The 22,358-nt window shown below is 44.2% G+C and overlaps 3 protein-coding genes across 6 annotated transcripts; 2 read left to right on the forward strand and 1 right to left on the reverse strand.

The window, feature by feature from the left end:
* Window positions 1-377: 377 nt before the first annotated feature.
* On the forward strand, window positions 378-9,779 carry LOC142886648 (SWI/SNF-related matrix-associated actin-dependent regulator of chromatin subfamily E member 1-like). Of its 4 annotated transcripts, none has more exons than XM_076023695.1 (11): window positions 378-501; window positions 1,033-1,090; window positions 1,771-1,814; window positions 2,423-2,521; window positions 4,078-4,170; window positions 4,895-5,026; window positions 5,631-5,802; window positions 6,278-6,450; window positions 6,543-6,644; window positions 7,213-7,504; window positions 7,744-9,779. In XM_076023695.1, exons 2-11 carry the CDS (start codon window positions 1,084-1,086, stop codon window positions 8,196-8,198), a joined length of 1,569 nt encoding a protein of 522 aa, XP_075879810.1. In that variant the 5' UTR covers window positions 378-501; window positions 1,033-1,083; the 3' UTR covers window positions 8,199-9,779. The 4 variants fall into 4 exon arrangements, with proteins under 4 accessions (XP_075879810.1, XP_075879814.1, XP_075879813.1 ...); XM_076023699.1 differs by having other exon boundaries at window positions 4,078-4,158; XM_076023698.1 differs by having other exon boundaries at window positions 476-493.
* Window positions 9,780-10,479: 700 nt separating this feature from the next.
* On the forward strand, window positions 10,480-13,333 carry rpl23 (ribosomal protein L23). Its single transcript, XM_076023700.1, has 5 exons — window positions 10,480-10,623; window positions 11,302-11,385; window positions 11,570-11,698; window positions 12,638-12,751; window positions 13,206-13,333. The coding sequence occupies exons 1-5, from the start codon at window positions 10,611-10,613 to the stop codon at window positions 13,286-13,288; spliced, it is 423 nt and encodes a 140-aa protein (XP_075879815.1). The 5' UTR covers window positions 10,480-10,610; the 3' UTR covers window positions 13,289-13,333.
* A 2,027-nt stretch (window positions 13,334-15,360) lies between these two features.
* On the reverse strand, window positions 15,361-19,840 carry LOC142886546 (von Willebrand factor C domain-containing protein 2-like). Its single transcript, XM_076023560.1, has 3 exons — window positions 19,380-19,840; window positions 18,030-18,159; window positions 15,361-15,602 (listed from the first exon to the last, which is right to left on the reverse strand). The coding sequence occupies exons 1-3, from the start codon at window positions 19,755-19,757 to the stop codon at window positions 15,361-15,363; spliced, it is 750 nt and encodes a 249-aa protein (XP_075879675.1). The 5' UTR covers window positions 19,758-19,840.
* Between the last annotated feature and the right edge of the window lie 2,518 nt (window positions 19,841-22,358).

The following is a 22,358-nucleotide window of genomic DNA, read 5'->3' on the forward strand; positions in this document are numbered from 1 at the left end:
TGTTGCCCTATAAACAAATAAGTGGTGTCTTCATTCAATACTAGTACTACTACAACTAGTAGTGCTACTACTACTTGTACCACAACTCACAACAACTAACATCAGAGTGGCCTTTTCTATGTGAAATATGCGTCTGAGAGAGAAAAAAAGTTTTCAGACCAGCACTGAAGACACCTACTTTGGCAAGTGGCTTGCTTACTTTACCAGTCCGACTTCCAATTTCTACTAAATGAAGCCAAACAAAACCACGGGCAACACATGACAAAAATACAGCTCTGTATTTTCCTTTGCAATCTGCTTTCTTACACACACACACACACACACACACACACACACACACACACACACACACACACACACACACACACACACACACACCGAGGTCCCAACACAAAGAGCTTTTATTCTGAAAACAGTATTTCCTTCAGCCAGAATATAGACTTCCGGTTGAGTCTGAAAGTCGGAAGAAGCGGCTTTCGAGAAGGAACAAAGGGTAATTCAGTGAGTCTGTTTTTACGTTACTTGCAAAATAAGGCGTCACATATGCACTCATTCATTTTCGGTGTGAATTTTTTTTTAGTCAAAGTTTTATCTAATAGTTTAAAGTAACTTAGCTGACGAATAAAGATACATTTTACTCCTCTGCGCGAGGCGGCAGCACGAGCCGTCTGTCCGTTAATGTTAGCTTAATTCCAGTGTGGATCATTCAAACATCTCCAGCGCAATCCACAGCCGACAAGAGTTACCGAGTGCACATCGGCGACCGTCGTCTGCGTTTGCTTTTAGATAACTCATAACAAACAAACGTCGTTTAATGTAGGCCACAGTGTCTCTGCGGTTCAAATAGTCTCTTTGTAACAATGTTAGCCGTTAGCTGGTCCGCCAACTCGGCAAGGCCGTACATGCTAGTTTAGCAGCTTAGCCTCCGCTAGTTGTTGTGTCCTGCCTGCCTTTATCAGTCTTCGTATCGAAATAATGCAGTAGTTTGCTATCTTTAATGTTTATTTCCTCCCTACATGTTTTCTTATCCAGGTAAACCATTATGGAAATAAAGTTCTTCCATTAGGCACATTTCAAGCCACGATGTCAAGTAAGTAGATACCACATCTTCTCAATAACACGAAGGACGGTTGAAAACGCAAATTGTACGTGGATATTGGCTGAGCGTTAAAACCCTTTATGACTGCCCAGCCTCGCTGATTATACATGGGGACATGTCTTTCAGAAGCAGATTATTGTTAACTGTGTGTAATGTGAGGAATACCTTTTCATTGATTAATTTCGTCTGTTGTGTACGATTATATTTACGATTTTTCGAACGTAATGCTACTGTAGTGTTGTATGAAAACAAACAATGAAATTGCTGCGTTCGACTTATAATTAGCTTTTATTCTGAAACCGGCTTTCAGAATACCCCTCCCCCCCCCCCCCCCAAATTAGTTTTTAATTTTTGGGGGCTTGCTGAGGCACACTTTCTTCATTAACAATGGTCCAACACACACTCACTCTTACACCACTGGCTGTAACTTATGTATGAAACATTATATTTATATGCTCACTAAGGGAACTGCTTGTATTTATAACTGACTGGCCCAAAACAAACCCCTCACATGACCTGTATACCAATACAACTGTTATGTTCCCTTTGCTTTGTTCCCTCTCCATCATTCATTAATTCATGCTGACCAAAGAAAAGCATCGACTATGATGAACATATACCGTCGTCAATAACTGAAGTGTTTGACTGATGTCTCTTTTGTCTTTGCACAGAGCGACCTTCCTACGCGCCGCCCCCTCCCCCCGCCCCCACAACAGTAAGTGCCCATAAGTTTTCCAAATGGTCTCTGTTGTGGTGACCACGCGGTCGGACTAGCTCTCTAAACTCTCTTGGCTTCCTCCTTCACGTCCAAACAGAAGTGCTCTCAGTTAATTTTTCTTCTTCTTCAACGGCGCGTCTGTTGTGCTCTTCCATCATCATGCTCCCCTCCCACTTTACCCGTCATTCCATCACTCCTGCAAGGGTCCTTGAACGCAGGGCCTTGCTTGATAATTCAGTCGATAAGTTTCACATGATGCCCTTAATTTGATTTCTGAATCATCAAAATAAAATGGTTCAGTCTGTAGCTCGGTATGGGATGGATGGCGTGACGGCGAGCGGGGTTGTTGTGTTGTGCTGGGTCCTTATTTCCATGCAATGCTTACATGTTGTACACTCATTATGAATGCCAGCCAGCTGGCCTTTTGCCTTTTGTTTCTCCTTTGCATGATGAGGTCATGGAAAACAAAACAAAACAAAAAAAAACAACAACATTATATACTTCCATGTTTTCCCTCCTCTTCACTTATTTCTGTTTATCCCTCTTCCTCCTCTTGTTTGTGAACCATTTCTCATTCGTGTTTTGTCTCATTTGTCTTCCATCAGCAAATGCCTTCCACCCCAGGGTTTGTCGGCTACAACCCTTACAGCCATCTGGCCTACAACAACCTCCGGCTGGGAGGGAGCTCCGGAGGCTCCAGCAGGGTAATGAATTGATGGAAGGATTTGGAGGAGGAGGGGGGGGGGGGGGGGGGGAGCAGCTGAAGAGAACAGGGGACGGGTTTAGGTTTGAGGGCTGTTTAAAAAGAAGATGGCACGTCAAAGTGTGTGATGGAAACAGAAATTAGGCAATTTCAGAATAATATATACTCCACCATACAGGTGGGAATAACAGTTTAATTAAAAATGTAGGAATGGATATTATCAGTAGTTTGAATACTTTTGACTCTCAATATTCTTAATTGCTTCTATTTTGTACATTAATAACTGATTCCAAAATCCTGAGATCTCGCCCAATTGATGATAAACATCTCGGGGAACAAAAAAGAAAAAAAAGGCTTCACATAAACCCCCAAGCATCATGTGGTCATCTACATTAAGCACGTTACTTTTATTTTATCCCGCCTGTTTTCATATTCGAAGGCTGCTTAGGGGTCAAATGCTCTGCAGTTTGACCTGATTTAAACTGCTGGTTCTAAGTTTGTAATGAAATAAATGCTGTTTAATGTTTTATTAACAACACTGTTCCTTTTTACCATTTTCTTTATCAGCCCCTGAATACCATTGATGATTTGCAGTTGTTTGTGTGTTCAGGGTTTGTTAAAATTATTGGAATATTTGCTTTACTTGGGTAAAATCATGCACTTTTAAAATACTCATTTTTTTTTCTTTTTCAGTAGGTGTCTGTGCATTCAAACCACTATGTTTGATAGATGCAGTAATGTGAACACGGTCCACATTGCGAGATAGATAGATAGATGGAGACAAAGCAGGAAGATATTGACATGTTTAACGGAATTGTAGATGTTTTTCCAGTTGTACGATAAAATAAGAAAGAAACTATTGGGATTTAAAGTTGCCGGTTAGCAACTAAAAGCTTGCAAGTCTTCTGTTTATCTGACGAGGCCAACAGATGAAATTTCAGAACTTTTGTTCTGAAGAGGTAAACCTGTCTGCATTGTTTACATTCACACGGTTTTCAGCATTGCAAATCAGTGTTGTAAACCTCTGATGCTGATTGGTTCTCATATGGACCAAGTTCTTCCTCAGCCGCACCACTAGGAGTATTGCTGAAAATATAAGAGTTAACGCTGGTTGCTAACCGGTGACATTTCTCTGAAAAAGTTTCTTTGGTTTTGTCTTAATATACATATTATGTGTAGTTTGATTGATGTGTTGTGATAATCCATGAGACAATAAACCACCGGTGTAATTTTCCTGCGCAGCTACGAAGCGATTAGACCAGTGCTGCCATTTCCTTTATCGACTTGCCAAAAAATGTTGTTGGGCTGAATGCCTCCACAGGCCGACCGGTTGATTCCATCCCATCGTCCCTTGGCACGGCCGCCGTGCACCCTGGGCGGATGCTCGGTTTCCGCCTCTCGGAAAAACGCGTGTGTCTGCTCTTCAAAGCGCCGGAGATTTTTCAACACCTGTCAATTAAAACCTCAAACCCTTCTTCTTCCCGCGCAAGTTGAAGACGATCAGCCAATAATCAACCCCGTGTGTCTCCCCCGCCCTCTTTTTTTTTCGCTCCGCAGAACTCCTCAGGGATCACTGTCCCAAAGCCTCCCAAACCTCCAGACAAGCCACTGATGCCTTACATGCGGTACAGCCGGAAGGTAAGCAGGAAGGTAAGACACCCATCCACGGTGTCTGCTTTTACTGCTTGTCCTCCTACCCCCTGAAAGGTTGCAGGGGGTCTAGGGTGGGAAACAGCCGAGCCATGACGCCCTCACCAACATCTCAAACCAATAATTGCAGCTACTATGTTTGTCGTCCTGAGAAAGGGAAATGATGCAGCACCTTTGCACCTCCCGCGAGCATGATCTGCTTCTGCCCTTAATTTCCCGCTCCTGTGCTTGCTGCTGCTTCGCTGTTCCTTTTAAATTTCTCGTTAATATTTTACCACTTAATACTGCATAAAGAAAAAAAAAAGTCTTTTTCCACTGGTGTGAGCTTGGTTTCATTTTATCTTTTAAGTTGTTTCATCTCCATTTAATTGGTCCTTTTTAACTCCCTTATGACTCTTTGAGCACAGACAGCTCAAAGCTGTGCAAAACCGAAAACTGCAGTCTTTTTGCACGGTTTCTAATGAAACTAAGTGCATATGTTTTAATTGGTGATACCATACGTCGCCTTCATTGAAGTTGCTTTACTTTGAGCTGTCATGTGAAGCTTGTTTCACCACCAATTTGGACACCTCTGCACTTTTCCTCCTTCATTTCCCACCTGCCTTGTTTTGATCAAACACACCTCTAACTCTACACGCTCCGTATTGACCAGGTGGTTGTTTTTGTTTGCACCTGCTTGTGCATGTGTGTTGGCGTCTTGTCGCCCGTGCGTGTGCCTCACAAGGTATGGGACCAGGTGAAGGCGTCCAACCCGGACCTGAAGCTGTGGGAGATCGGGAAGATCATCGGAGGGATGTGGAGGGACCTGAGCGACGAGGAGAAGCAGGACTATCTGAACGAGTACGAAGCTGAGAAGGTAAATCGTCAGCGGGCGGCGTCTTTAACAATCTGTCTTTTTCAGTTTAGGTACAGGGGGTCCCAAAAAAAATAGCCTTTTTTTTTTTTTTTTTTTTTTTTTTTTAAAGCTATTATCTTGAAAACTACAAAGTCTAGCTCAATGAAATTGAACAGTTTAGGTGTTGAACGTCATACGTTTATTATAAGATTTCATAAAGGTTCAATATGTGCACTGCCTGTGACATGACACACGTCAACTGGGTGACTGTGTGCGAGAAATGACTCTTTGGGAGTGAACGGCATGGCTCAAAACGGACCGAAAACCAAACATTAAATTGAAAATCTTGATCTGTTTTATGGAAATTCTGTGAAAATTTGAGGTCATTTCAACAAGAATTGCCAAAATTATTGGCCTGTGAAATGATGTAAGTATTTTGGGACACCCTGCACTACCCAAGCAAAAACGTCCAGAGCGAGTGCTGCCACCTGCTGGTTTTCAGAATTTGCCAACTCATAAGATACTCACAATTGGCCATTAAAAAAAATCAATCGCAGGTAATGAAAGTGCCATTAAGATGAAGAACCTCACACTTTGGTTTTTCTCTCCCTTCTTCTTCTGTCAGATTGAATACAATGACTCGCTGAAGGCCTACCACAATTCCCCGGCCTACCTGGCCTACGTCAACGCCAAGAACAGGGCCGAAGCTGCGATGGAGGAGGAGAACAGACAGAGGCAGACTCGCCTGGACAAGGGAGAGCCCTACATGAGCATTCAGCCAGCTGAAGATCCCGATGGTCCGTTGTAGTCAGTCAAAAAAACAAAAAACAAACACATGCTATCTACAGTACCTATCTATCTTTTTTATTAGGGCTGTCAGAGTTAACGCGTTAATCGCGATTAGTTAAAAACAATCCGTAACGCGTATCACACTAAGTGGAAGCGCTAGTGTGAACCCAGCGTTAGCCTTTTTGCCCCTTTTACTAACCTGTAGTCGGCCCCTCTGGCCGATTTCTGGTAGGAAATACTTTATTTTATGGGCTTAAAACCACTTTGAAATGCAAAATAACAGAATTTTACACATGCAATTCAAACCGCGATTAATCGCGATTAAAAAAAATTAATTGTTTGACGGCCATACTTTTTATACAAAAGATAGACACAGAGCTAAATGAACATTATGAATGGATCAATCAGATGTCAATAGGTCTATATTTAGTGAGCGCATTAGCTGTCCACGTGCTAACGCTGCGCATTTCCCCCTCCGCCCAGACTACGACGACGGCTTTTCCGTGAAACACTCGGCGGCGGCCCGCTTCCAGAGGAACCATCGGCTCATCAGCGACATCCTCAGCGAGATCGTGGTGCCCGACGTTCGCTCGGTGGTCACCACCGCCCGCATGCAGGTCCTGAAGCGGCAGGTCCAGTCGCTGATGGTGCACCAGGTGGGTTGAGCGCGCTCGCATCGCAAAGACCAGAGAGAGTCGGCGACCTGGTTCTGATCTGCCCCCCCCTCTCTCTTCCCCACGCGCTCCAGAGGAAGCTGGAGGCAGAACTGCTGCAGATTGAGGATCGGCACCAGGACAAGAAGAGACGCTTCCTAGAGACTACTGACACTTTCAACACTGAGCTCAAGCGGGTAAAGGACCTCTTTTACTTCTTCAATGACAAAGTTAAAAGTTAAGAGCAGATGAGACAAACTGGATTCTCACAGTCATGGAAAACCTGAAAAAGTCAAATGCCATCTTCCAGGCTTGAGAAAAGTCTTGGTATTTTGTAAAATCACTGAAAGTTTTAGAAAAGTCAGGAAATTAAGAACTAGCCAAATTTGCTTGTTGTTGTACTCTAACATGCTTCATGAGCTGAGGAACACAAATACTGTCTGTATTTTGAATTGTTCAAGCAATTATTGTACCACAAGGTAGTTGGCAAAGGTTCAAATTAGAAAATTCTGTATTTTTTTGGTTGCAATAAGGTCAAGGAAATTTCATGCAAGGTCATGGAAAAGTTGAGAAATTTTAGCACTGAAAATTAGTGAGTACCTTGAACAAAACTGTCAGCAAATACAATGAGACTTTAGTTTGGGACCGTCCTATCCGCAAGTACTCCTACCTACACTCCTGCGGCTGTGCACGGAGCCGACGGAAGGAGCCACGGTGGAGAACGTGGCCGTTTGGTTGAGCCGCCGGTGTCTCTCGTCTCTCCAGCTGTGCAGCCAGAAGGTGGAGGTGGACATGGAGAAGCTGGCTGCGGAGATGGCCGCCGCCGAGGAGGCGGCGAGGCGCCGGGCGGAGGAGAGGGAGCGCGAGGCGGCCGAGCAGGCGGAGAAAGCGGCACAGCAGGCGCAGCAGCAGCAGCAGCAGCAACAACAGCAGCAGCAGCAGCAGCAACAGGACGCTGCTGAAAACAAGGCCGCCGAGCAGAGCGGCACCAACGGCGGCGCAGCCAACCCAACCTCAGGGACCAAAGAAGAAGACAAACCCACACCCATGGAAACCGGTAAGAGACTGCGACTGTGACTGAACTTTCACTCATAATGGTGGAATTAAGCAGGAAAATTGCTGTGAACATTTTTATAAAGTACCTGAGTACAAGTCTGGCATTTTTCTGTTTCAGCATTTTCTTGGTAAAAACCACCCCTAAGCTTTGGCTAAATTGGGAAAAACAAAACAAAAGTTCATAAAGTACTTAAAGATCTGATTGACCTGCTGTTTCTCCTCCCTTGTCGTCCGTTCCAGACGAGGCAGCACCTGCAGAGCCTCCGTCAGACTCCCAGACCGCCACACCGCCCAGCACGTCTGACCCCGCCTCCACCCCGCCTGACAAAGCGGCCCCTCCCCCCGAGACCCTCAGGGAGGGCGGCACCCCCAGCAGCGGCGCCCCCAGCGGCGACGACAGCAACAGCAGCAGCAGCTGCAGCAGCAGCAGCGTGCCTGCCCCTCCCTCGGACGCCGCTGCGGCCCCAGCTGCTGCCACCACCGCCGCCGCCGCCACCACAGCAGCGGCAGCAGCAGCAGCAGCAGCAGCGCCTTCAGACGCCCCGGCAGCCCAGGACGCCAATGCCGCCAACCCCAGCGCGGCGCCGACAGCGGCGCCTCCCCCGCAGCCGCCGCCTCCCCCGGCCTCGGAGGAGCAGGCCCCTCCCCCACCGCTGCTGCCCCCAAGCCACGGCGGCCAGCAGTACGACATGTAACGCTACCGCCAGTATAGATACACAGTAGTTGCTTTAGTGGTGCAGCTGGACGGAGAAGACCTGCAGTGGCTCCGCCGGCTCTCTTAGTGCACATCTTGTAAGTGGGAGCCTCCGCCTGGTGAGCGCACGTGCCGCCAATAAACGCGTGCGTCGGTCAACTTTCCCCCTCCGTCGAAAACGCGAGGCCGGGTTTTCAGAAACAAAGTCTTATTTTACACAAATCTGCGGACGTCTCCTTTAAGTTTCCTCACCGCCGCCACCACTACCTGGTTATTGGTTTGTTCAAATGAAATAAAATGCCAGCAAAGAACACAGCAGGCTTTTTTAATTAAATCAACACAACGTCACCCATTTCCAATGTGTTGAGTAGCATTAAATGGGGCGCTACAGGTCACGTCACCGTTACCGCGCGCAGGCTGCACCACAGATGCACTGTCTGGTAGAGTGCAAGATGCAATCCAGGTCACGTGTCTGCCCAGGAAGGTCATGATTAACCCCACAAAGCATCGCTATTGTTTTTTTTTAAAAGATGTCGAGTCCGTTTTGACAGCAGAGGCCTCGCACCTCCCAAGGAGGAGGATTAACTTCAGTTTCAGGTTAAAGTCATTTATCATCAACTTAACTTTATCATAACCTGCTCAGCATCATAATTTGCAAGGTTGCTTCCTTTCAAAGCAATGGCCGTTGGTTGCAACACCGCATAACGCATCATTCAACTGTGCAGTTTTAAAAGAAATAATAATTACAGATGTAATTCTGCAGCCTTGGAAGTTCTCAGCTCTGATATCGATATTCTGGCAACAAAGGCAAACCTTTTACACCACAGGACCTTGTATGGTTTTATTTCCTACCATTTAAAACCTCAGATTTGTAATTCATCATTTTTTTTTTTTTCAGATGGACTGCTGTTAATCTGTTTATGTTTTAGCGTACTAGGTAAACTGTGTGAGACGAAAGTAATGAATTTGAAGCGCTGCGCTAAAAGCGTTCACTCTTATTGCTTTTCTTCCACTTTTTGGGGACACAACTGCTGAAGACAATATTGACAAATGCAAACCTTCGTTTTTTACATCCACGTTGTGCATGCTAAGCTTACGGCTCGTCATATTCCTACAATCTTTTTTTTTTCTCCAAAGGATTCGGGCGTATCGATGGTATTTATGATGTAAAAGTGGGAGACGGAGCACCGCGTGTGCAGCAACTTAACAAAAAAAAAAAACGAACTAACCAAGATGTCTTGAAAATGCTTCTTAAAGCTGGATGATTAGATGGCATAGATGTCTGTTCCTTTGTAACCATCACACTTTGTGTAAGAAACCTGCCACCAATTAACTTTCAGTGTTGGAGGTTTGCTTTTTGTTGTTGAAACTGAGTTCCTCCATGAGTCGCCTATTCCAGATGCATTTCTTGTTAGGAATGCACATGCTCCCTGCCATCCCAACCTAACCTTAGTCACTTGTACATTTTAAGGACTGTTTTCTTACTTGAACTTGGGACTGTTTTTAGTAATTTGCCTCTGTTTTGGATCTTTCTTTTGTACTGTCTGAACTTATTTACCCAAATAAAGATGACTTCTCAGTCTTTTGAGCAATGCTTTTACTTTTTGCATCATGTGACTGAAATTTTTGTAATCCAGGAATATATTTGAGGGCAAAATATCCTAAAGATTAGTTTCATTTGGGTCACATAACTGAACTGAACCCTTAAAACGTTACTCAAGACTTGTTGAGGGAGGTCCACCTATATTATGAGCCACTCAAAATATTTAACATTATTTTTTTAATCATTCTTGTCCTGCTCTGCCTCAATCAAAGCTCAATTCTGAATAAATCTCAAGTCTTTTCAAATATTTAACACAGGTGATGGCTAAGAATTAGCTAAGATTTTTTTATAATTGCTCAGACATAAGAATGAAATCTCCTTTTTCGTCTCTAAGTTTGTTTTGAACATATCTTAAATTCTCACTTAATTACTACGTATGCTAATAGAAAAGTTAAACATCAGTCTGTGCCAGATACACCTTAGTGTTAGACAAATACGGTGTTGTGAATTCTGATCCTTTTACGTCCATGATAGTTATTGTATGTATTTGCCTGCTACGTTTGTATTTTTGTAGGTAGACCTCCAAATCTTGTTTTGTTGATAAAGTATTTTCTGTTGATTTTAATTTAAACCAGGACACCAAAAATTACCGAAATATGTGCTAAAATGTTGAAGGCGAGCAACACAACCGACAAACTTCTATAAAATGTGGTAGGACAGTTAATAAAAAGAAACGTTTTCTCCGTGTTCAGATTCTCTCCGACAGCTACTGAAGGCAGCGTTCCTCCGCGTCATGAACCGGAAGTAGTTGTGCTCAACTTTATATCCCACAATTCCTTTCGCTGCTCTTCCTCTTTCCCAGCAGCAGCCATGTCTAAGAGAGGTACGAAAACCACCTTGTGAAATCCACACTCATCTGCTGTCTTTTTCACCCCATCTAATCCTGCAGTGTTATTTGTGAGGGGTACATAATTGAGGACAGCACATTTATGCGACTAGTTTATCATTTATCCGACTATCTTGCATAATAAAAAGCGGTTTTTCGCCGGCTAGCTGACGGAAGCCATGTTTAGCAGTTAGCGTCATGGAGGCATGACGTTCGGAATAGATGTTAATGTTAGCATATCTGATTTAATAGTTTACTTTAAACGACTTGGTCAGCTGGTATATCTAATTTAACACTGGCACACTATAATTGTTATTTTTCTAATTTTTCTATTCATTTCAATTTGCAACGTGATTCGACGCGGTGCTACCACTGCTAATGCTAGGCATAGCCGAGGCTAACGTGCCGTGTTTCTTGAATTATTTGGGGCATTTCGTGTCATGACGGTAGCCGAAAAGTATACATAAAACTATCACGTAAGTAGAGTTAATGTATGCCGTAATGCTAAACGTTGGAGTACCTACGGGGTAAGTCCTACTTCTCACCTGTACCCGAGAATGGATGGACGACAGCGGGTTTCGATTGGTGACTTGTGTCCTGGTTCTGGATCGTAACCCTCGGTGCACATGGTTGGTTGCAGTGGGTGAAAACCGAACGTGTGCTGTTGTCTTGCAGGACGTGGAGGTTCATCGGGAGCCAAATTCCGCATCTCACTGGGTCTCCCAGTGGGAGCCGTCATCAACTGTGCTGATAACACAGGTATCCCTCAACTACTGTTCAGCCATGCTATTGCCACTTGTTAAGTAGTAATGAAGTTACTTTTGTCTTCACATTTGCATGTGCTGTGAGAATGTAAATGCTAAATTGCCATTTGAAATGCTGCTTTTAAATCGAGATGCAGTTATACTATTAGTATAATGCTTAATACTGGTTTGTCCCTCAGGTGCCAAGAACCTGTACATCATCTCAGTCAAGGGCATCAAGGGGCGCTTGAACCGTCTTCCCGCTGCCGGAGTGGGTGACATGGTCATGGCCACAGTGAAGAAAGGCAAGCCAGAGCTCAGGAAGAAGGGTGAGTTTCTGCAGCCTCGCCATCGATGCGTTGTCCTTGTGTCATCGCATTAGATGCCATTTGCAGTTACCAGTGGCTTGCTCCTAAGATCAACTCTTATTTTTATACTTGGTTTTAAAGTGGCCTGCTTCTTCAGTGCCGTAAATGTATGCTGAGGACTTTAACTGTACTCAACATTTCTGAAAAGTTTGAAAACTGGAGTCCAGTTATTTTATTTTCTTCACACCAGCAGTTTGTTAGCATTTCCTTACCAACCCAGTCAAGCTTCCACTAAGTTCCATTATGCTACACGAGGCTGGTGTGAACTGAGAACAAGTTCTTATTGTAGTCCCCCTTTCACCCAGTGGAGGCGATTTTCTTTTTTATTTATGTTGATGATCCATTTCATCATTGTGAGAGGTCTGCGCTGTAGTTTTCACCAGCCTCTTAGATGTTCCCCCTTCAAAAAGCACTTGCTTTGTCTGCTCAGTGGCTGGGTGAGTTGTCGATGAAGGGAATAATGACTTCACCACTGTGGGTGAGACGGCAGCCAAGACACTGTGGCTGACTGATCTCAATCAGTGATGAGACACTTTGCTCAACATACCCAAGGAGATGAACTTGGTCAATAGCTTAATGCTAACTTTAAAAGTAGCAACAGGTCGTTGGTCTTGATAAAGATTTTACCTGTATACGCATATTTATGCGAGGTACCACGTTGTGCCTTGTAGTTTTCAAAAGTATGTTATTAATGTATTTGCATTAAAACCTAATGTATTATTCTGCAATTTCGGAGTCAATAGTTGAAATTTGTCTGTTTTGTTGGATTTGAATTCAGTGTTTTCCCTGCCAATGTCTGGTCACATTGGTTCACATTGAACTCGGATTTAAATGGACTATTGCAGGTGTGTTTTGTGCCTCAATGCTCAATTGAACCAACCGTCCTCCATCCGTCCACAGTGCATCCTGCGGTGGTGATCCGGCAACGGAAGTCGTATCGGCGAAAAGATGGTGTGTTTCTCTACTTTGAAGACAATGCGGGGGTCATAGTAAACAATAAAGGAGAAATGAAAGGTGGGTGTTTTTCTCTCATTGTAAGCACCGGTAGTATTTATGTATGCAGTGTTTTCTAAATGATCTAGCCGGAAGAATTGAAGTTTTTAAATCAGACACTTGTGCCTTGCCTGCAACCAAGACTATTCAGTTCCTGCTTTAGGTTTTACATGCAGGTAGTTGGTAGTTACCAACTGTAGCAGATGTTCCCCCTTCAAAAAGCACTTGCTTTGTCTGCTCAGTGGCTGGGTGAGTTGTCGATGAAGGGAATAATGACTTCACCACTGTGGGTGAGACGGCAGCCAATACTCTGTGGCTGACTGATCTCAATCAGTGATGAGACACTTTGCCCCAGTGCAACATTGATGATGTTTCAGAATGCCTTGTTTATTATATGGATATGAGTTGACTGTATTTGATGCTTCACCTCTGGATCCAGTTTGGCTAACTCGCCTCTCCGCTCGTGTCCCTGCAGGCTCAGCCATCACGGGCCCTGTGGCCAAAGAGTGTGCAGATCTGTGGCCCAGGATCGCCTCCAATGCTGGCAGCATAGCTTGAGATGGACCCCGTACCTGTCTGTTTTCAATAAACTGTTCAAAATCATTGCTATTGGGCTGTTTTTTGTTTCTTCTCTGTAATGTTGGCCCCTGATAAGTGTGTGGTTTAACACTTTACTCTCCAGGTCTCAGTGGCCTTGCTTTCTTTTTCAAGTTGACGTTTCACTTTAATAAGTTCTAATTCTCATACTTTTACAACACTGATTTGTCTGGGTGCGTTAGGGGATTAGTAAACCATCACAAACTTACCACAAGTGCCTTATTTTAAAAGCTTTATTACATCCTGATAGTCCATCTGATAACTTTGTACAACAAATCTTGTACATTTTTTCACACTAGACAGAAAACATGATGTACACAGACAGGTTGTGGAGAACAAAGAACTGAGGGCTTGAAATTACACAAACACTTAATTCTGAAACTTTTGTTCTGAAATTCTCAGGTCTTTCCTACATCTGTGTTGTGAATAGACCCATACCACTATAGCAATGAGGCATCTGAAAAGTTAAATTCAGTTTAAAAAAATAGTTTCGTTTAATTTAAATTAGTCTGTGGCGCTACGCTGCTGTTGGAGCCCTAAGTGGGTTCTGTATGGTCAGTGTTACTATGTTGCATTGCAGTGAAACCAGGAATATCTAAAGTCTCAGCCGAGGGAAACTAGAGCAAGGTCAACTTTCCAGTTAGAAAATGCCACAACCTGGAGGAGGACTTGATAAATCCAATTTAATATTCTGGATATTTTCATGATAATCTTTTTTTTTTAAGACATGTATGTGCCAAGTAATAAAAGAAACCCGACAGTGGGGCTGATACTTGCCTGGTTTCAAGCCTGTGTGTATCTGAGTCCAGGCTGTGTGTGTGTGTGTCTGCGGTCCTCCTCGCTATCTCCGGCCTCACTCTGCTTACAGATGGGAAACCAGCCGGTCCATGCCGAGCAACCAGGCTGCAGGCTCCGCCCAACACGTTTACCGTCTGTCGCTGACTGTAAATGGCCACTTCCTGTGTATGCCGCACTCAGGTTCATCCTGGCTCTGCATTCAGCTCGGGAACCAGTAACCTGCAACACTGGTAAAGGAGCAGGTAGTAAATGAAGCAGGATATCAATAACCTAGCGTATTAATTGTATGTAACTTTTACATAGCGTTTATTCTTATGCCTGTATTAGCCAAATTTAAGGAACAAATTATTAAAAAGTCTTAGGTGCTCTGCTTCCTGCAGAGCTCCTGAACAACTCATTCCAACATGTAAGAAAAGTTTTTCATTTTTCTAATGTATCTTTTTGTGACAATTCTTTGACATTAGCCGTTCTGGCTACAATTCTATTGGCACCGTGATGTGAAATTAATTTCTTGCCAAAGCCAGTTGGAAATGGTGAGATTGGGAAGGAAAAAACAAAAAACAAAAAAAAACTTGCCACCCCCTCAGGAAAAGCAGTGCAGTTTTTGTCCTACTTTTAATGTGAAATTGCCGTCCAAGCCCTGATAAAACTGGTCCCCGCATAAGTGAATCTCTGGCATGCAGCTGCGCTGACCGGTCACGGTTTCTTTGCGGTCCGTTGAAAACCGGGAGTGCGAGCTGCGGATACGATGTTGCACGTTCAAGTGTGAAATCCCCCTGCGTTCTGCATTCCGTCCCCCTGCTGGACCCACGACACTCGACTTTCTCTGTCTGTCGGTTAGCAGCTCGCCTCAAACGTCCTGGTTTAAAATGAGGAAATACTTCAATGTGGCCGTGCTACATCAATATTAGACACTGTGCCTTGACCTGTCTGTCAACAGGGCGCCCGCTGTCAATCATTTTTGCATTCCCCCCCACCCCCCCCCTATTTTCTCTGTATCGTATTGCTCAGAAAGACCTTTTACGTCCTGTTTTATTCTTTACCACAGGATTCTCTGCTCTTCTAGTTTCTGGATTTAATTTTTTCTTGGGTTTGTCTTTACTGAGCCAGATGGTCCCTAACTTGCGTCTGAAGCCTCCTCTTCATCCAGACCTGGCAAACCTGCCTCTGCTACTCAAGGGTGAATCCAAAACACGAGCACCTGACACATCTCTGCGTGGACGCTTGTTGGGGCGTCACGGTATCAGGTCCAGCCGCGGGACGTACGGACTCGCCGCTTTCCTCCGGCCCTCCTCCTCCGGGGGCGGGCCGGGCCGGGCGTTGGGGGGCAGGGTGGGCTTGGGCCGCTGCTCGCAGGTGGCGTGGGGGTGGGTGTACCACGTGCCGTCCTGGTAGGTGCAGTAGCAGACCGTCTGCTCGTCGAGGTTGACGCGCTCCCCCGCCGGGATCACCTTTGTCCCGGCGAAACAGTTTGGACCTGGAGCGACGACGGGAGAGACAGAAGTTCAAACCAGCTGCTGTGATTTGATTGTTTGCAACTGGATTTGCGATGGCAGAAAGTCAAGGGATTCTCTTTGTCTTGCTTGAGATTATTTTTAGGGGGGGGGGGGATTGGAAGTGCAGCGTCTTTGGTTTACTCGGCAGCAGCTTTCCAAATTGGTTTGTTTACATTGGACTCTCTTGTTCCCCAACTTTTATCTGCACCAACACGCGAGTCTAAGCCAGATGGCGTGTGGTCTCTTTAGCGATTAGCTGACACTGGAGGAAAGGGCTTCTCCTGAACACCAAAGACCAGAGTCGCATCATTTGTCAAGTGCCCTTTTATAAGGCAGTACCTTGCAATATGTCTCAGGGCTTAATGTGTTTTTACTTTCGCAAACACCAAATGAAATAATTGATCCAGTCTAATCACTGGCCCATTAGGCTTCGTTAGGTCTCCGATCGCTCTCTCGGTTGAAGACTAAGATGTTTTATCTTTTAACGTGGTTACGCTTGCTTTGCCTTTCCCATATTTTTTATTTGCGATGGGGGATCTAGTAGAGAAAGGTCTTTTTTTTTTTAACTTAGTGTTGTTTGAAATTATGAAATCATCACGCATATTTGATCAGATTTGCCATAACTGGAACCCATAGGTAAACCACAGTAATTAAAAGCTTGTTTTGCCTTGTTAAATCATTTGGTGCGGCCAAACTTGTTGGATTTTACGACCACAACAAGCAAATAAAGCAGGAAAATGTTCCTAGTCCCCCCCCCCCTCCGCCTGTTAGGATTCCTTAATCCTAGAATTGCACGAGGCACAAACATTTATTTCCTTGAAAATAAATCATCTTCTCCTTTTATCTTTTTGTGGTCTGGTAATGCGACAGCAGCGATGTGATTTTGGGGCTGGATAAAAGGAGACGGGCCCTGCTCTTGACATCACTTGCATCCCCTGTTCGCAGATGGGGCGTCTTCGCTTGGCAGATACCTGGGAAACAATTACCGAGGCCAGTTCACAGCGGGACAGGAAGTACAGATAATCTGCTGCCAGATCCGACGGTTCGGTAAAACACAGATGACGTGAGGTAATTTTGGCCGTGGACGGGCGGGCGGGCGGGCGGGCGGCAGTGGGAAATAAAAAAACAACAACTGTGACGCAACAAACTAAACCATCTGTCCCGCTGTCTGTCCAGCCGAGGAGGGGAAAAAAAAGCAGAGATTAACTTCAACTGCGACGGAGCAGTCGCCGTAATTCCGGTGTTTGTGTTCGCGGGGACATGGATTTGATTGTTTATCTGCGCCGCTCGGTGTCTCCATCCATCAAACAGGCGCGCGAATTGAGACTTATATTTCATCTCCGGCTGCAATTCCAGTGGGACACACGCGCACACACACGACAGGAAGAAGGCTTTATGTGACATAACAGGAAGGGCTCGGTAAGCCGTGCGATGGGCGGGGTGACATAACCCGTGATGCGCCCGACATCCCAGGGATGGACTCACACTGGCAGCCAGAGATTATCAATGGAGGGGGTCCAGTTCAGTCACTGGCCACCTGATCTCTCCTCATCTGCAGAACGATGTTCATCCAGTCCTTGTTGATCTACCACACTTCCTGTTTTCGTGCATTTTTGTCAAACGTAGCAAATCAGTTCATCTGCTCTTTCACTTCGTAGTGGCTTGTACGTCAAGTTTTAAGTTCATTTCTTTGGCATAGGTACATGCAAATGTTGCATACTTGCTGCCGACCAAGTTTACAACGTTATTGCATAATTGTGAGTCTCATACTTATGGCAAACCCTGGCCATATTGAATTGAATTTAATTGAATTGAATTGAATTTTGGCCGATATGAATTGAACTGAATTCAATTCAATTCAATCAAAAAAATTTGCCACGTGTCTATTGCATGTATATTTCTATTTTTGTCTGATCAATTACTATTTTATTTCTGTGTGTGTCTGAAAGACTCCTCAAAATGTTATTATGACAAGAAAAGATCTTGAACATTGAACGGGCACATCACTGTGAAACAAGGTGGTATTAAAGCCCACGAAGGCAAGGGATTAAATCAGTTATAATAGCCCTGGAGAGCAGCACTTGCATTATGCTACACAACCACTAACTTTAGAACACAGCAGATGGAGCCTGTGTGACAACACCCTCATACCATCAGCATCTCGGCACCCTGCCTGGCAATTCATGGATTCAGAGTTAAACTGTTTGAGACGAAGACACTGCATGCACTTCCCATGATGACACACGTGCCGTCTTCACAGGATATGGAATAATTTATACATTTAAAAAGTCTGCCGACACCGTTTGTGTAATCTGGTAGCCAGGAAGTGGGGGCGGAATTGAGGCGGAGGTGGATACAGCGTGTCAGCCTGGGGGTGGGAACTCCAGCTGTGGCTGTGTGAGTCTTACCGGTCTTACAGATGGGGCAGCAGTGGTTGGCTTCGAAGGTGGGGTTGACGCAGTGGGGAGCGGGACAGTTGGCGATGCTGCAGTACACCTCCCGGTTGGCCTCGCAGCGGCAGCGCTCACACCTGGACAGCTGCAAGACGCGCGGGTGGAGTGAAAAATAGAAGTGTTGCCAGTTTGAAGCATTGCTTCCTGTAGGGACAGTCTGGGCTGCGTAGCCGGACGGTGTCAGAATGGGAGACATTCGCTGATGTTGCTGCTGTATCTCTACGGAAGGACCGTTTTGAAAACGGCGAAAGATAATCAGTACCTGGAATGGTACTGGAATGGTTGGAATAGTAAATATAACTCGAAAGCCTGATTTTGTCCCCCAAAATCAATGTAAGTAACTTCATCTTAAGCAATAGAGAGTGATTGATTACCCTGCTGTAGACATACTGCAGGTAATTCTATTGCAAGTAGCTAAACTAACAGAGACATCAGACATTATGGCGTGTACTTCTCACTATTTACGAGTCCGTAATAACCCTTACGGCAGCAGCTATGCACTCACTTCAAGGCCAATTCTTTTCCCCTCCACAACTATTGATAACAAGGTCCTGAGGGCATCAGCTAGATGATGAAGTATCACAAGCATTACACTGAGGCAAGGTTCATTTGATTAAGTGCGGAAAAGCCCACACATAGACGCACACGCAGAGCACACACACAAAGCTCGCAACATTTTTTTTTTTTTTTTTGTAAGTCAGTCCGGTGTGGAAGGAACAGAGGGCTTTGTGAGCTTCTGCTCAAAGGGAAAGAAGTCCAACAGAATTGGAAAACAGTCACCTGCAATGTAGAGCGCTCCAGTGACCACACTGACCAACAACTGCATTCAGCTCTGTGACTAAGCTGATATATATATATATATATATATACACATATAAAGAGTTTGGCACCCGACCCATCATATCAAATGTGGTTCGTTAAACACTAACAGGGCAACCGAGAAGACACATTGTGTGACTATCGTGTTGGCTCATTTCATGAAATAGTATTTAATAGTAATATTATTGAACTGTTTGACAACTAAAACAGTCTAAGACACAACGAGCGCCATTCTACAGGTGTTGCCAGGTCGTTGTCACTACTGTGTATGAAGACACCGGGTTCACTTTTAGCATTTAGTACCAATAACACACACACACACACACACACACACACACACAAAAGTTACAGATGACAAATTAGACCAACATGACGGAACAACGACAAGAGACAGAAACAATAATGGAAAACAAACAGAACCAAACAAAGCGCAAACAGAAAAAAAAAGTGCGCGGAAGAAGAAAGAAAAAAAAAAGTTTCTCTCACCCTGAACTCCTCCAGCAGCCGGTACGTCTTGCCGCCGTACAGGCAAACCCTGGCCATGGCCTCGCACACCGGGCAGCACGCCTTGTACTTGATCCGCGTGCACCGCGGGTGGATGCGCGGGCACCTGGTGCGGACGCACAGCGGACCGTCCACGGTGCATGTGCACGGGCACGCCGTGGGGCTCGGGTAGTAGACCTCGCCGATCGCGTAGACGAAGCCGTGGTCGTCGATGCACCACTTGCCCCGGTAGTCCGCGAACTCGTAGTCCGGGTCGCTCTTGGAGGAGAACTCGGCGCCGCTCCGCGGCAGCGGCAGCAGCAGTAGCAGCAGCGGCGGCAGCAGCGCCGCGCGGCACAGCGCGTCCTTCTGGTGCGTCATGGTGACCGACACTGATGCGGCCCCGCAGCGCACCGCCGAGCCGCGGCGCACTACATCGACGGCGTCCGTGGCGCGCGTGCGCGCACGCAGTGTCTTAATTAGGAAATCTTTTTTTTTTTTATTTTTTTTTTTTATTCTATATAGCTGGAACATACGGAAGATTATTTGTACGGAAGAGGATTAGGGCCACCAGAAGAGAGATATATATTTTTTTTAAAAGAATCCCCCCCCCCCATCGAGAATAAAGTTGAAATTTCAAAATTAAAGTCGAAATTTCGAGAATAAAGTTGACGTTAAAGACGACAATTTGTGAGTTAAATCGAATTTTTGCAATCAATGTCGACCTCAAGCAAGTCAAAATGTCGAGAATAAAGTCGAAAGGCTCTGCGCGCAAGTCTCGTGGAGTACTTCCGTTTTCGCCACTGTCCTGATTACTGAGGTTCACTCTTATGGGATACACCTGTTTTCGGCAATTTACTTTTAACTGTGGATAACTGGGTTAATCCACCATCCACCCAGTCTACTCGCCGACTTCATTCATTAAATTTCTACTTTAAAAAAAAGTCTTCTTTTTTTAAATGTCGACTTTTGACTTTTAACTTAAATCTCGAAATGAAAACTTAATAATAATAATAAAAAAATCTCCCTGTAAAAAAAAATTTCTCTTCTTGTGGCCCCAATCCTCTTTCGTAGAAACAACTATGGTAACAGAGTTGTGAAATCGTGATTAAAGCGATTCAATCGTTTTCAAACCACAATTTAACAAAACAGAAATCCACAGGCAATTCAGAGAACCGTGAGCAAATAGGCCGTGGAGCAAAGCCGTGAAGAAAGGAGAATAAAGTCTTACTTTACGTTTACAAGGGCAAGCACGTTTAATGAAATAACCTTGCATGCATATCTGAGAAATAGCCTACATCTTGGAAATCGACAGGAAAAGGTCGCACACGAATAATGCACTGTAATGGGGTCGAGGTCATTTACTGTATCGGATCCATTTTACGTGAGGAAATGTAACATTTACAAGGATTAAGTATGATTTTATTTGCAACACTAAAGTAGTGAATTGAGCACGAATAAAGCTGTAAAGTCACCAGTTGCACGATATGCCGAGTCTCTTATATTCAGTTAACAGAGAAATCGGTTTAAATAGTATTTATTTATTTATTTATTATTATTATTATTATTATTATTTTTATCTCAGCTCATCTCGGCACTAATTGACGGCGTCTTGGCAGGTATTTCTGCGACTGGTGTACTTGAGTGCACCACTAGAGGGCAGCAAATCACCATAAAAGCCCTTCTACTCTAATGCAAAACACCACGCGCGCGGACACAGTTGCACAGTTATTTGGATCTAGGAGTTTTTTTTTGTTTTTTTTTGATCGCTGATATTCGAAATACGGAAAACGGATCACGTGATATGAAGGTATTGAGAGTGGATGGATGAAAAAACAAATTGGTCGTGTTTTTATGAGTCGTCAACTTTACTTTTTCAAAGAAATGAAACAACATTGCTTGGAAATTATTATTTAGGAATATGAAGATCTGATACATTGACTGCCAGGACTTTAAATGTATGACAATGTTGACGATGCTAAGAAGACATGAGTGACTTTACTTGACAAATATGTCACCTATTGTGCATGTGAGTGCCCTAATAAAGCTACCAGATGTCGTTAATTTAAAAATGTTCAGATGAATGATTTTGTGCATAATTTAAGCCACTAAAGAAATGTCAACATCATAATAAGATCTTTGTCCCTTTGTTTTATATTTTCTGTGTGATAAAGATTGAAATTGAATGTTTTCAACTGCACGCTCGCTTCAAGCCACAAATATTAGAAGACGTGAAAAGATAGATGACGTCTTCCTCATATAAACATTTAAACAGAAGTGACAGCTCCGAGGCAAAGATAAATCTCGCACCTTGCCAAATAAGCGCTGAAACAAGTTGCTCGGGGTTACATGTCAATCAACAAGTATGATAGAAATATTCTGGAGAGCGTTCAGATTAATAATTCATAGATTATTCAGTCAGCGCGTCCCCAATTTCTATGATATTTGGAGAATAGCTGCCAATGGATTTTTTTTGGGACTAAAAGTTCTCACTGATATTTTGCTATGAAAGATGTCCGTCTTATGAAAAGGACAGTGATGTCTCAGAAGATTCTTAGATCGAGGTTTCCAACTCCACCTGATGCTTCTAGCGAAAAAAAAGGAAAGGAAAAAAAAGAAAGAAAAATATCTAAATCTGAACAAACCTTTCCCTGGACAGAGTTTTTCTAAAGGTTACATTTGCACTGAAATGCCAAAAGGCATTGCAGGTTTATCCTGAGACATATTTGTAGACGCTGGACAGGGCTTCACAGGTACCATTTACGAAGTCTCCTATCTTCCTCTCTTTTTCAAATAGGACACAAAGTAGCGGAGGTAAATTTTTTTAAAAAAATGATCTTGGTCTTAAACCGTCAGAGACTGAAAGACTGCAGACCTGTATTAGCAATATTTGGTCATACATGATGTTTTTTCAAGCTAAAATAGTTTTTTTTTTAAAAATATTGCCATCCTTGAAAAGTCCGACTTTTAGCAGGTTTTCAT

Source organism: Nelusetta ayraudi, unplaced genomic scaffold (assembly GCF_046127955.1).
Source record: "Nelusetta ayraudi isolate G7.1 ecotype Tasmania unplaced genomic scaffold, CSIRO-AGI_Nayr_v1 ptg000016l, whole genome shotgun sequence".
Classification (NCBI taxonomy): Eukaryota; Metazoa; Chordata; class Actinopteri; order Tetraodontiformes; family Monacanthidae; genus Nelusetta; species Nelusetta ayraudi.

Coding starts and splice junctions, on each gene's coding strand:
- LOC142886648 (XM_076023695.1), top strand. Junction 2,522..4,077: donor GCTCCGGAGGCTCCAGCAGG/GTAATGAATTGA, acceptor TTCGCTCCGCAG/AACTCCTCAGGGATCACTGT. Junction 6,645..7,212: donor TCAACACTGAGCTCAAGCGG/GTAAAGGACCTC, acceptor TCGTCTCTCCAG/CTGTGCAGCCAGAAGGTGGA.
- rpl23 (XM_076023700.1), top strand. Junction 11,386..11,569: donor CAACTGTGCTGATAACACAG/GTATCCCTCAAC, acceptor TTTGTCCCTCAG/GTGCCAAGAACCTGTACATC. Junction 11,699..12,637: donor GCCAGAGCTCAGGAAGAAGG/GTGAGTTTCTGC, acceptor ATCCGTCCACAG/TGCATCCTGCGGTGGTGATC.
- LOC142886546 (XM_076023560.1), bottom strand. CDS start 19,757: ATGACGCACCAGAAGGACGCGCTGTGCCGCGCGGCGCTGCTGCCGCCG. Junction 18,160..19,379: donor GGCTGCTGGAGGAGTTCAGG/GTGAGAGAAACT, acceptor CGCGTCTTGCAG/CTGTCCAGGTGTGAGCGCTG. Junction 15,603..18,029: donor CTGCCCCATCTGTAAGACCG/GTAAGACTCACA, acceptor TCGTCGCTCCAG/GTCCAAACTGTTTCGCCGGG.